This window comes from Mesoplodon mirus (genome assembly GCF_964341445.2).
Source record: "Mesoplodon mirus genome assembly, chromosome: 6".
NCBI lineage: Eukaryota > Metazoa > Chordata > Mammalia > Artiodactyla > Ziphiidae > Mesoplodon > Mesoplodon mirus.
The window spans coordinates 35,808,538-35,822,966 of record NC_138982.1 but is presented as its reverse complement, the minus strand read 5'-3'; the positions used below and the strand labels follow the sequence as shown (position 1 = coordinate 35,822,966).

Here is a 14,429-nt window from a genome sequence, read left to right as displayed (position 1 = left end):
TGAATTTGCTTAAGTATATACAGTGTGACTTCTCTGTGCTATACATTTTAACTTTTTATCCCACAAAGTTTATCATTGTGTACCTTTCCGTATCAATGGATTTGTACCATTTAAAGACTGTGTTTCACTGTATAGATTTATTGTAGTTTTATTAATGATTTCCTAGGAGCATTTAGGTATATAATTTTTCTGAATTATAAACAACATTGCATTTGTATATGCCTCTCTGTTCTGCATCCTTGATTATATCCTTTGGGTAAGTTCCTAGAATTTTGAATTGCTTAGTAAAAGGGGATGTGCAGTTTAAAAAGGCTTTTGATGTAATTTAAAAAATCACTGTCAGAAATGTTATATCAATTTAATTTTTTAGACATTATGTGGAAGAATGACTAATTTACTATACCTTAAGCTACGGAGTATTGTCTGTCTTTTTAATATTTTCTATTCTGATATGTGGAATACACCTTCAGTCATTTTGATGTTTTATTATGTATTTCTTTGAGTAAATAAATAGCCAACGATGTAAGAATTTTCTTACATTGTTGTTTATTTTAATTTCTGTGAATTATTTGTTCATGTCATTTGCCCCTCCAACCACTTTTTGTTTGTTTGTTTTACGAGTTTAATAACAAAAACAAATTAATAAAATACATAAAAATGAAACACTAATATCAATAATCACCATTTATATAAGTGTTATAGGTAGAAAAATATGAGGAAACTAGATTCAATTTGTCAAATATTTTAATCCTCACTTTTTTTTTTCATTTTTTTCTTAGAGGTATAAAATCTACATTAGAGATACCAATTCTGTCTGCCTTGCAAGTTGCAAAATAGCTTCCATTGTGTGTCATTTGTTTTTAAAATTTAATTAAAAAAACATATATTTATATATGGTTAGATTTATCAATTTTGTTGTGCTTTTACCCTTGGTATTATGCTTAGAAAGCCTTTCCTATCCCTGAGATTATAAAAAATCTTTACTATATTCAAATTCTGTCATGGCTTCTTTTTTTAACATTTAAATCCTTAATACATTTGGAAATTATTTTGAAATACAGTATGAGATTGCTTGTTTTTGTAATATAAATTCATTATTATGCTACCTTAAACATTTAAAAAATTATTAGGCTTTTAACTTTTTCAGCAGTTTCAGGTTTACAGAAAATTGGGTGGAAAGCAGAGAGTTCCCATATCCTTACCACCCCACACTCCCGTTTCTCCTCTTATTGACGTCTTCATTAGTGTGGTATATTTGTTAAAGTTGATAAGCCAGTATTAATATATTGTTATTAACTAAAGTCCATAGTTTACTGTAGGGTTCACTCTTTGCATTATACATCGATAAACTTTGACATACACATTTGTTGCTTTGACAAATGTATCCACTATTACAGTATCATACAGAATACTTACACTCCCCTTAAAATCTGTGTTCCACATATTCATCCCTTCCCTCCCTACCCCCAAACCCCTGGCAACCACTGATCTTTCTGCTGTCTCTTGCTCCACCTGTTCATCTCTTTCTCCTTCCTCTCGATTCCCTGGCAAAAATTATGTTTTATTGTCTCTGTAGTTTTGCCTTTTCCAGAATGTTACATAGTTGGAATCACAAGTGTGTGGCTTTTTCAGATTGTTTCTTTCACTTAGCAATATGCATTTAAGGTTTCTCCATGTCTTTTCATGACTTGATAGCTCATATCTGTTTCAATTTAAGTTTTTAAAGACTTTATTTTTTAGAGCAGTTATAGATTCACAGCAAAATTGAGAGGAAGGTACAGAGATTTCCCATATACCCCCTGTCCCCACACATACATAGACTGTCTTATTATCACCATCTCCCACCAGATTGGTGCATTTGTCACAATTGATGAACCTACATGAGCACATCATTATCACCCAAAGTCTATAGTTTTACCTTAGTATTCACTCTTGGGGTTGTACGTTCTATAGGTTTGGACAAATGTATCATGACATCTGTCTACCGTTCTAGATTTATATTTGTATATATCCACCACACTATACAGAGTAGTTTTACTGCCCTAAAAATCCTTTGTACTCTGCCTATTCATGTCTCTTCTACCTCCAGCCCCTGGCAATCACTAATCTTTTTACTGTCTCCATAGTTCTGCCTTTTCCAGAATGTCATATAGTTGGAATCACACAGCATGTAGCCTTTTCATGTTGGCCTCTTTCACTTGGTAATATGCATTTAAGGTTCCTCCACATATTTTTATGGCTTCATAGTTTTTGTTTTTTGTTTAATTTTTGTTTTTGTTTTTAAGTGTGAATAATATTCTGTTGTCTGGATGTAGTGCAGTTTATTCATTTACCTATCGAATATCTGGGTTGCTTCCAACTTTTGGCAGTTATGAATAAAGCTCCTGTAAACATCTGTGTGCAGGTTTTTGTGTGGACATAAGTTTTCAGCTCATTTGGGTAAATACTGAGGAACATGATTGCTGGATTGTATGATAAGAGTATGTTTAGTTTTGTAAGAAACCACTAAATAGCTTTCCAAAGTGGCTGTATCATTTTGCATCTCCACCAGCAGTGAATGAGAGTTCCCATTGTTTCATATTTTTGCCAGCATTTGTTGTCAGTGTTCTGTATTTTGGCCTTTCTAATAGATGTATAGTGGTATCTTTTTGTTTTAATGTGCATTTCCCTGATGATATATGGTGGAGCATCTTTTCATATGCTTATTGGCTGTCTGTATATCTTCTTTGCTGAGGTGTCTGTTAAGGTCTTAATATTTTTTCCATTAACTAAAATATTACTCATAGATTAGAGATATTACCTATATTAAATTATTACACATTCTTGAGCCTGTGTTTAGACTTCCTATTCTGATCCTGAGTTAGTACTGCCTTATTTCTTTAGTTTGAGAAATGTTTTATGGTTTGTGAGTTTCTCTGTTTAGGATGATGTAAGTTATCACTAAAAGCTAAAAAACTTTTCTCAACTTCCTTTGAGGGAATTTCTGGAATTCTGTACTTCCCTTACTCCTAGTGTTTGCAAACTTTGAATTTTAGCAAGAAAATAATAAAGAAATTTTTACTTAGATTTGGAGACTTATGAAATACATGTAATCTTAGAGATTTCCAAATAAAAAAATTTTTGTAATAGATAGGAATGATTCTCTTCAGTTCTGTTGGACTAATTAGTTGTGTTTAAGTTTAATTTTTGAGAATTTTTCTATTGTACGTGTTATAGCTTTGTGACCTTATAATTTAGATCTTTGTTCAGGAACTGCACTTGTGGGGACCCAATTTAGTCCAAAACAGTGAAGGCACTTGCAGACTATAAATGGAAAGTGAGGAATAGACTGTGATAATACTGATCTGTAGGCTCGACAAAATTAATATTTTCAACTGGGAGTCAACTAAAGGGTAGTTTCCCTCTAACGCATGTTTTAACATTCCTGCGTTTTCTTGTTTTCTCTTATTGCTTGCTTTAATGCATCATTATTTTCTAAGTAAATAATTTTTTTCAGGGTGATAAAAATATATTAGACATTTAAATTATATGTCTGGTATATATCTGGGTGAGCTGTATGTATTTTTGGATGAGTATGGGATCACTCTTGTCTATTTAATGGCAATCATTTAACTACAACTGCATTCTCTCATTTTCTTTACACTTTGATTTCTAAGATTTAAAATATAGCTATCAAACTTCTATAGAATTCTGCCTTTTTAGGTGCTTTAAATTGGAAAACTTCAGGTGTTGTATAATTTTTTTCCTCAGTTATTTCAATCTCTCGAAGACATTATGGTTGTATCTCATATTTTAATTCTCTTATTTCTCTTCCAGAAGGTATTCACTCCATTAATATATATATTTTTAAATTAATTAATTTATTTTTGGCTGCGTTGGGTCTTTGTTGCTGCTCATGGGCTTTTCTCTAGTTGCAGCGAGCGGGGGCTACTCTTTGTTGTGCGCAGGCTTTTCATGGCGGTGGCTTCTCTTGTTGCAGAGCCACAGGCTCTAGGTATGCGGGCTTCAGTAATTGTGGCACGCGGGCTCAGTAGTTGCGGCTTGTGGGTTCTAGAGCACAGGCTCAGTAGTTGTGGCGCATGGGCTTAGTTTCTCCGCGGCATGTGGGATCTTCCTGGACCTGGGGTCGAACCCGTGTCCCCTGCATTGGCAGGTGGATTCTTGACCACTGTGCCACCGGGAAGTCCCTCACTCCACTAATATTTATTGGCTGAATGTCTTAAGTGTTCAGAGTAAGCTCATTAATTTAATTCTTTATTTTCATGAAATTGGTCTTTTGAGAATAACTTGGATTTTCAGACATTGGCATGTTGGATAGACTTCTAGGAAATAGGAGAGATTGGGATTATACTAGAATTTACCATGTTTGTTTTTGTCTTATATTTCAGTAGTAACTTCTGTTTTACTTTAGACTAGATATTTTATGGTACTCCATGTTATACTCCTGAGTTTAGAAAACTAAAGAAAAAATAGAAGATAATACTTTGAATTCTAGAATGTTACTTTGTAGAAATGCTAATCTTGTCATAATGATAATCTAACCTTTTTTTCTAAATCTTCATAGTTATGAACAGTTATAATAATTCTCTTCTGACATATAAAATGTTGATTAACTATAAAGAACAGGGACTGCATGGGAAATATAAAATATTAATACTTGGGACTACTAAGAAAAGCTCAATCGTGTGTGTGCAGTTTTTCCAGAGGGTGCCTTTTTTGATTGGGTGCACCTTTGAAAAAGCTTCACTGATACAACTGAAGGAATTGTAATTGAGAAATAGTTTCTGAAGGAGTGTTATTATGTTGCTCACCTCCATTGTCTCGGGAAACCCTAAAGATGAAGAAATGTGGTGGACAAATGAAATAAAGTGTATAAACTTTGGAATGTTAGTCAAGATGGAATATGGGTCAAGATTAAAGGTGTGTGTGTGTGTATATAAATACATTTTTTTAAGGAAAGTGATAACTACTGTGACAGACTGTCATCAGAAATGTCACCACACTGTACATATGTTAACAAATATGTCAGTACTTTTGCTTATGGTTTTAGTTAGCCAAGTATGGTAACTAATCTCTTTTTAAGTTGGGTCTTATCTGGCAATATCAGTTATCCTGACCCTAGTAAGAAACAGATATCTAAATAACTAAAATACTATAAAACCCACATATTGTATCCCATGCACTTTACTCATTTAAACTCCCCTAGACTCTCAATTCAGCTCATTTTTTAAATTGTGATAAAATATATATAGCATAAAATTTACCATTTTTAAAATAAGTATGCAGTTTAGTGGCATTAAGTACATTCACGTTCAGTAGCTATCACCACTATTCATCTCTGGAACTTTTTCACCATCTCAAATTGGATTTCTTTACCCATTAAACAGTAACTCCCCCTTCTCTTCTTATCCCAGTCCCTGGGAATAACTTCTCTTTCTGTCTCTATGAATTTGACTATTATAGGTACCTCATATAGGTGGAATCATACAATATTTGTCTTTTTGTGTTTGGCTTACTCCACTTAGCATTGTGTCTTCAAGATTCATCCATCCATGTTGTAGATTGTATCAGAATTTCATTGCTTTTAAAGGCTGAATAATATTACATTGTTTGTATATACCACATTTTGTTTATTAACCATTCATCTGTTGATGAACATTTGGGTTGTTTTCACCTTTTGGATATTGTGAATAATGCTGCTATGGACATGGGTATATAAATATCTATTTGAGTCCTTACTTTCAGTGCTTTTGGGAATATACCCAGAAGTGGAATTGCTTTATCAAATGGTGAGTCTGTGTTTTAATATTTTGAGAAACCACCATACTGTCTTCCACAGTGGCTGCATCATTTTATATTCCTACCAGCAATGCACGAGGGTTTAATTTCTCCATATCCTTATCGACACTTGTTATTTACTGTTCTGTTGTTAATAACCATCCTAGTGGGTGTTTACTCAGCTTGTTTTTTCTTAAATGTGATATAGTTAATAATGTGGATATTTGGTTCTCTAGTCCATAGGAGCTCAGCTACAGCAAATTAGAAAGGACTGTTTGATAGATTAATGTAAGACCTAGAAATGAGGTATTTCAATTGATAGTAGCAAGTTGCAAGTGAACTTTTGAAAAATTCATAATAAAGTCTAGGGAACACTTTATTCCTTGACCACACTAGATAGTAAAGTGTTACTCTGAATTATTTTAGTCTAGATCTCTGTTGTCCTCTACCATAGCCATTAGCCATATGTGGGTACCTAAATTAATTAAACCTAAATAAAATTATAAATTCAGTTCCTCAGTCACACTAGTCACATTTTAAATGCTCAAGAGCCATATATAGCTAGTGGCTACCATATTGGACAGTATAGCTATAGAACATTTGTCACTGCAGATAGTTATTTTGGACAGCACTGGCCTAAAATTTTAAGAGGTGTTATTAAAGGACAATATATCAGTATTTTGCTAGTTAATTATAGAATGAAAGGTCACATAGAAATTTAAGATTTGAAACTTGACTTACAGTATTGGATAATAAAAATTTTATGTAGTGATGTGGGCTATTTATATTGAGACTGGTAACTAACCAATTGATCAACACTCATTTAGTGCTCTTGGGAGGCATAATACTGTATTAGGAGCTCTGTTTTTTGTTTGTTTGTTTTGGGGAGGGTAAGAGATCTCTATAGACAGGTAGGTAGATAGATCTACAAATATTTATCTCCTACATATATAAAAACTATACCTCTTACATATATAGAAATACATGTCCTGCTACATAAATATATACATACTCTCACACACATATATATCTTCTAGAAAAAATTTTTTTTCCCTAATATCTTCTGGAAAATAGTCTGTATTTGAGTTTCCCTGTTCTTGTCACAATGTCTTTTATAGTTCATCCCCCCTCCCCAGCCTTCCCCAAATACACACACACACACCAGTTAAGGCTCTGACATTGCAGTTAGTTGGTGTGTCTTTTTTGTTTCCTTTATACAGAAATTCTTACTTTCAAACAATTTATTTTCCCTTTCGTGACATTGCTTTCTAAAGATACCTGGCCAGTTGTCTTGTAGAATGTCTCCCTCTGAATCAGTTTTATTGATTGCTTTTCTGGTGTCATTTAACTTGTTTCTTTGTCCCCTGTATTCCCTCTGAACTAGAAGTTGATTCTAAAGACTTGACTTAGGTTCAGATTAAACAATTTTTGTTTGGTAACAACCATTTGTAGCTAATGCTCTGAATTTGAGTTTTTAATTTTTTCCATGATGGTTATGTGAACAGTTTTATATAGTGATTCATGGTTTATAAAATGCTTTCACATACAATTTTCTGCAGCAATATTAACATCCTGTGAAGTAGGTCGATATTATTCTCACTGTCAGACCTGAGTTTTTATTAGCTCCTTATCTAGAAAGTTCTACAATTCCACTGGTTATCAAAACTAAAAAGGGAGTTACTTTGTCTCTAGTATCTTGTGATTTTTTTTTTTTTTTTTTGCGGTACGCGGGCCTCTCACTGTTGTGTCCTCTCCCGTTGCGGAGCACAGGCTCCGGACGCGCAGGCTCAGCGGCCATGGCTCATGGGCCCAGCCGCTCCACGGCATGTGGGATCTTCCCGGACCAGGACACGAACCCGTGTCCCCTGCATCGGCAGGCGGACTCTCAACCACTGCGCCACCAGGGAAGCCCCTGATGTTGTTTTTTAAGGGAGATACTAATCTTTTCATCATATTGAGAAAACAAGAAATAAAAGTTATTCTTTCTAAGTATTATTTACAGCTTTATTTGATTCTATACAAGATAATACCCCATCTTTACTGCTAAATAATAATTTCCCTCCTTTAAAAAAAATCAACTCAAAATTATACCAGGAGGTGAATAAAAAACTAGCAGTGGTGTACTTAAACGTGACGTAACTACCACTCAGAGCTTCTGAGCAGCATGAATAACCAGTGTTAATATACTAAGTTCATATAATTCCAGCTGGTAGCAGAGTAACTTGATCTTCCAAATTATCCTGTGTTGCTATAAGTACATTTATCATTTCTTGCAGAGTTTTGTCATACTTTTAACTGATTATTTCTAAAATAACAAAATAATTTAACTTACTATTTCAAATATTCAAATTCAAGGCTATCTAAAATATACTTCCTAGTTCTTTTATTTTATTTTAATGTATTATTCTTCTTTTGTTTTACTTTGGTTACAAGGCCAGTTGAAACCACTTGAGGGGTTTACATTCCCAGCCTGGATATTGGTGATACAAAAATATAAAATATCAGTGATGACTTATGTCTGCAGAATTCACAATAATGGTATTAACCACTGTCTGTTAGGAGGCGAGTGTGTGCCAGTGTGCACTTTACATGTATTGCACTGAATACTTGAAACAATTCACAGTGATAAGAAGCAAGTTATCAGAGATTAAGTAACTTGCCTATGCATGTAGCTAATTGATGATGGAATAGGGATTTGAACTCAGCACTGACTTCAAACTATAAAAAGCCTATGACTTTTACACTGTGCCCTGCAGGTTCTGATGTGACTGTGACATAATAAAATGAGAAAATATTCACTGTATAAGTACATTATAAGATTGGATTTATTTTACTAATCTAGAGTAAAAATTTTGCTTTTGAGTTATGTTGTTTCAGCAATGCATAGTTTAATTAGAAAATATAAATACTTTTGAATTTTTCTTTTCCTTTCCTCACATCTAGATATTCAAGAATTTTATGAAGTGACCTTACTGGATAATCCAAAATGTATAGATCGTTCAAAGCAGTCTGAACCAATACAGCCTGTGAATACTTGGGAAATTTCCAGCCTTCCAAGCACTACTGTGACTTCAGAAACACTACCAAGTAGCCTTAGCCCTAGTGTAGAGGTAAGATAAAAAAACTTTTCCTTAAGCTATTTTTCAGTGATAAATTAATTGGGGCTCCTAAGTTTTCTCATTTTATTAAAGTGGATATTTTGTGGACGTATCATTTATAATAGAATAAAAAGGATGGGATTAAAAATACTTTTGAAAGGATAAGCTCAGAATTTCTGGTACCCCTGTCTTAAAATGTTGTGAATGGTTCAAGGTCTGAAATACTTGACTATTAAAGTATTACTTTAGTCTTACTTAGTATTATCAATGCTTCAGGCTTATTAATATTACTTAAAGTATATTACTTTATTAAAAATTACTTTACATGGTAGACCTTAGTGAGGCCCCATCTGTGCAATAATTAGATGGAAACTACTTTGAAAAGATGGTTTTGCTCTGGTATTTTTTCTCAGAAAGCAGTTGCTGCATTTTTCCCTTATTGGCTTGAAGGATTGCATTGTTAAATCTCACTAGAGACTGATAAAGAAATCTTAAGGACAGCATTGGTTTCTCTATTTTTTTTTGGTAGCTAAAACTCTTACTTCTTTGAGTTTTCATAACTGTTTTAGTAATGTTCTTTTTTTGTTGTGATCTCCTGTTGCTGGTAGATATGACATAACAGAGATATGAAGCATTTTGTAATGAGGATTCTGTCTGAGGAACATTAGTCATTTGAAGGTGGTTGTCTGACTGACTTTGATTCTAGTATCTTACTGCTGGAGAAGTGCCTGGAAAATTGAATCAGGGAAAAGTAGTGGTAGGCAGCAACCAGACAGCCGTTTGGTAATGAAACAGATTCTCAGTTTTCTCTTATATTAAATAACATAGAGCTATAGAATTTTAGAGCAGGAAGAATCAGAGAACATCTGATCCCTCCCCTTCATCTTAAAGATGAGGAAACTGAGATCCAGAAGAAAAGGAATGACTTGACCCAGCTTATTTGGCTAATTTGGGCAAGTTTACCTTTGGATTTTAGGCATCTTAATACCCATTTCACAGTTCTCTTTACTAATCATAGTATGTCCTTGTAGTTTTCTCTTTGGTTAGAGAATGTAGTGTTGTATTGCCTATGTATCTTTATTTTTCTCTTCTCTTATTTTCGTCGTTTTCTCTTAGATAGTTTAAGTTTCCATTCCCTTTAATTGATATATCATTTGCACTTATGTTAGTCCATTTCAGATAGATTTTTAAAGTGTCAATCAGTAATACAGTTTATATTTCACATTTATTGTGGTCCTAGGTTAAAAAAATTTAAGAAACATGTTAAATTTTAAGGGAATTGGCTTCTTATTTAATAACTTAATTATTTTTCTATTGTCTGATTTATGATGCTCAACTATGATTATAAAGCATAGAGTTATTGAAGTTGATTTGTCTGTTTTTATAGGTGATTGTTTAGATAATGGCCTGCTCAGTGTAACCAGTAAATGTTCATTAAGGTTAAATAAGTGGACAGTTCTGCAAGCTGCAAGTTAATTTCCGTATAGATTTCTGTCTGAAAGATCAGTGTGCATTGAATTCCGTTAAGAATGGTATTGGAAACATTTCAACTTTTATAAAATTATGAGGCACTGATACCTAGAATGCTTTCTGCATTGCTGGTTTCTACATGTCCTGAAAGGTGTATTATGGACATAATAAAGGTATCTAAAATTAAGAGGAGAATAAGGCCTTTCAGACTGAAATATCAGATCTTATTAATTAGGAATGTGGAGGAGAAGGGAGTATGGTTACAAAATGTTGTTTAGGGCTTGGTGCATGGAAGATGCTGTAGTAATGTTTGAAATCTGTACCCATTCATGGGTGGACTTAGTAAGGGGAACATGGGGATATATCCATCAAGTCCTAGATTTTTATTTATTTATTTATTTTTATTTTTATTTTTTATTTTATTTTTTTTTGCGGTACGCGGGCCTCTCACTGTTGTGGCCTCTCCCGTTGCGGAGCACAGGCTCTGGACACGCAGGCTCAGCGGCCATGGCTCACGGGCCCAGCCGCTCCACGGCACGTGGGATCTTCCTGGACCGGGGCACGAACCCATGTCCCCTGCATCGGCAGGCGGACTCTCTACCACTGCGCCACCAGGGAAGCCCAAGTCCTAGATTTTTAAAAAGAGAAAAATCTGTGAGCTAAGGTCAGTTAAAGGGAAGTACTGTTTTTCAGAGAGGACAGGATACCCTGAAGATGTTAGTCTGAAAATGCAAGTAGTTTTGAAACACACTGGTGGATGACAGTCATAGGACTTAAAAAAAAAAGCTTGGAATATTTGGAGATTTGATTTCTTTTGAGGGAAAGAAGGAAAGTATGTTCCCCTATTACCCATTCATTTATGCTTCATTTGGACAGAAAACTTGGCTAAGTGACCTTTAACTTGATCTCTCATTTCAATTCCTACTTTAAACTCTTAGGGGCACAGTGTTTGGGACTGAAAAGAGAGTTGGATAATTTAATTCACCTCAAGTGTTTTACAGTTGAAGAGAATCCACTGACTCAAAACAAATGCAGAAAAAGTTTTTATTGGACTATAACTTGAAAAAAATAAAAATCATGAAAATATTTTGTCTTATACAAAAAAATTAGATTATTATTACACTGTGCACTAATTTTTGGATTAAAAAGTAAGGTAATCTTTTTCTGACAAAATTGCACACAACATGATCTTGCCTCTTTCACCTTATGTTCACTTTTGCAGGACTATCTTAAAAGAGAGTTATTTTTGCAAAAATTATTTGAGATTGATCAATTTCCACCAGGGCTTGCCTCTCTTATTCTCTTAAAGAAAAATCTTTGTCTTGTAAAGCATCTATCCACTTTTCTTTCTTGTCTTCTTTTTTTTTTAACAGTTGATAACTGATCTAACTCTTGCCAGATTCCCATTTGTCAGTTAATATATGGCCTTGTGCCTGTGTTTCTTCTATTTCTTCTGGTGTAGTAAAATGAAAATTAATACCTTTTTTTTTTTTTTTTTTTGTGGTACGCGGGCCTCTCACTGTTGTGGCCTCTCCCGTTGTGGAGCACAGGCTCTGGACGCGCAGGCTCGGTGGCCGTGGCTCACGGGCCCAGCCGCTCCGCGGCATGTGGGATCTTCCTGGACCGGGGCATGAACCCGTGTCCCCTGCATCGACAGGTGGACTCTCAATCACTGCGCCACCAGGGAAGCCCAATACCATTTATTTTTAAAGTGACATAATTAGTATTCCATTTAGTTATAACTTTTTTTGGTTTTGGTATGTCTTTTACTTTGAACATATGTCTCGTGAGATGTTTGCATATGTTTGCTTAATATTAATGATTGTGGGTAATGGGGATTTCAATTTTTTTTAGTACTTTTCTGTTACTTTTTTAAAATAATGAGCATGTGTCATTTTTATAAAAACAAATCTATTCTAAAATAAGAACAATTACTTTTAGAGATTGTAAAGAAGAATATATGAAAGGAAGTAAAAGCAGGAGTAGAAGAAATTGTTTGATTTAAGGAGAAATTCCAACAAAGAAGGATGTACTATTCTATCTTAGTTCTTTGGGGCTGCTATAACAGAATACCATAGACTAAGTGGCTTATAAACAACACAGATTTATTCCTCACAGTTCTAGAGGCTGGGAAGTCTAAGATCAGGTCACTAATAGATTCACTGTCTAGTGAGATCTCACTTCCTGGTTCATTGATGGCCATCTTCTTGCTATGTCCTTATCATTGAGGAAGGTGTGAGGAAGCTTTCTGGGGTCTGTTTTATAAAGGCATTAATGCCATTCACAAAAGCTCCACTCTCAAGACCTAATCACCTCCCAAAGGCCCCATTTCTTAATATTGGGTTGGCCAAAAAGTTCACTCGGTTTTTTCTGTAAGATGGGTCTATTAGTGCTTAGTTGTCTTTAACTTCATTTGAAAAAAATTTTGTTAGATTGTATTGTGACAGCTGTCATATCAGCGTACATTTAAAAAAAAACTTACCAGAACTGGTGAATTTTTGTGTTGCCATTTTAATATTGAAGATGGAAGAAAACAACATTTTTGGCATATTATGCTTTATTATTTCAAGAAAGGTAAAAACACAACTGAAGCGCAAAAAAAGATTTGTGCAGTGTATGGAGAAGGTGCTGTGACTAATCGAATGTGTCAAAAGTGGTTTTCAAAGTTCTGTGCTAGAGATTTCTCACTGGACAGTTCTCCACAGTTGGGTAGACTAGTTGAAGTTGATAGCCATCAAATTGAGACATTAAGTGAGAACAATCAACATTATACCACGCGGGAGATAGCTGACATACTCGAAGTATACAAATCAAGCGTTGAAAATCATTTGCACCAGCCTGGTTATGTTCATTGCTTTGATGTTTGGGTTGCACGTAAGTTAAGTGAAAAAAGCCTTTTTAACAGTGTTCCTGCATGTGATTCTCTATTTAAACGTAACAAAATGTTCCGTTTTTAAAACAAATTGTGACGGGCAATGAAAAGTGGATACTGTACAATAATAATGTGGAACGGAAGAGATGGTGGGGCAAGCAAAATGAACCACCACCAACCACACCAAAGGCCAGTCTTCATGCAAAGGAGGTGATGTTGTGTATATGGTGGGATTGGAAGGGAGTCCTCTATTATGAGGTCCTTCCGGAAAACCAAACGTTTAATTCCAACAAGTACTGCTCCCAATTAGACCAACTGAAAGCAGCACTCGATGAAAAGCTTCCGGAATTAGTCAACAGAAAACGCATAATCTTCCATCAGGGTGACGCAAGACCACATGTTTCTTTGATGACCAGGCAAAAACTGTTACAGCTTGGCTGGGAAGTTCTAATTCATCTGCCGTATTCACCAGGCATTGTACCTTAGGATTTCCATTTATTTTGGTCTTTACAAAATTCTCTTAATGGAAAAAATTTCAGTTCCCTGGAAGACTGTAAAAGGCACCTGGAAGAGTTCTTTGCTCAAAAAGATAAAAAGTTTTGGGAAGCTGGAATTATGAAGTTGCCTGAAAAATGGCAGAAGGTAGTGGAACAAAACAGTGAGTACATTGTTCAATAAAATTCTTGGTGAAAATGAAAAATATGTCTTTTATTTTTACTTAAAACCGAAGGAACTTTTTGGCCACTCCAATACTGTCACTTTGGGGGTTAGAATTTCCACCTGTGAATTTGGAGGGGGACACAAACATTTAATCTGTGGCAGTCCTATTCCTGATGATACAGTACGTTTCAAATGGATCAAAAGGTTAAAAAAAATGAAACCATAAAAATAAACTTTTCAGTCTTTTTTGGATAGAGGGAAAGCTTTTCTAAGCACAACAAAGAAAACCTTGAAAAATTCAAAGAAAAGGTTAAGAATACTGACTGTAGAATTTCTTTGTGGATTTTACAAAGTTTGATTGTCTGAACTTTGATTATAGAATATCTGTATCTTAAAAGATACAATGAACAAATAAGAAATGTTACACTGGGAAAAAATTTTGTCACATTTATGAAAAGGAACTAATTTCTAACCCTTTTAACTCAAGAAACCTCTTACCGATCAATAAGAAGGAAAAAGCCAAATTCAATAGGGAAGTGACCAAAGGACAT

The 14,429-nt window shown here is 34.5% G+C and overlaps 1 protein-coding gene across 9 annotated transcripts in view; it reads left to right on the top strand.

Annotated features, from left to right (window-relative positions):
- Positions 1-14,429, top strand: part of DLG1 (discs large MAGUK scaffold protein 1) — a 288,677-nt gene that overhangs the window by 10,768 nt on the left and 263,480 nt on the right. For all 9 annotated transcript variants that reach the window (XM_082625021.1, XM_082625022.1, XM_082625027.1 and 6 more), the window contains one exon: positions 8,722-8,888. In XM_082625021.1, the coding sequence (XP_082481147.1) occupies positions 8,722-8,888 (167 nt within the window). The remainder of the gene's footprint in view (positions 1-8,721; positions 8,889-14,429) is intronic.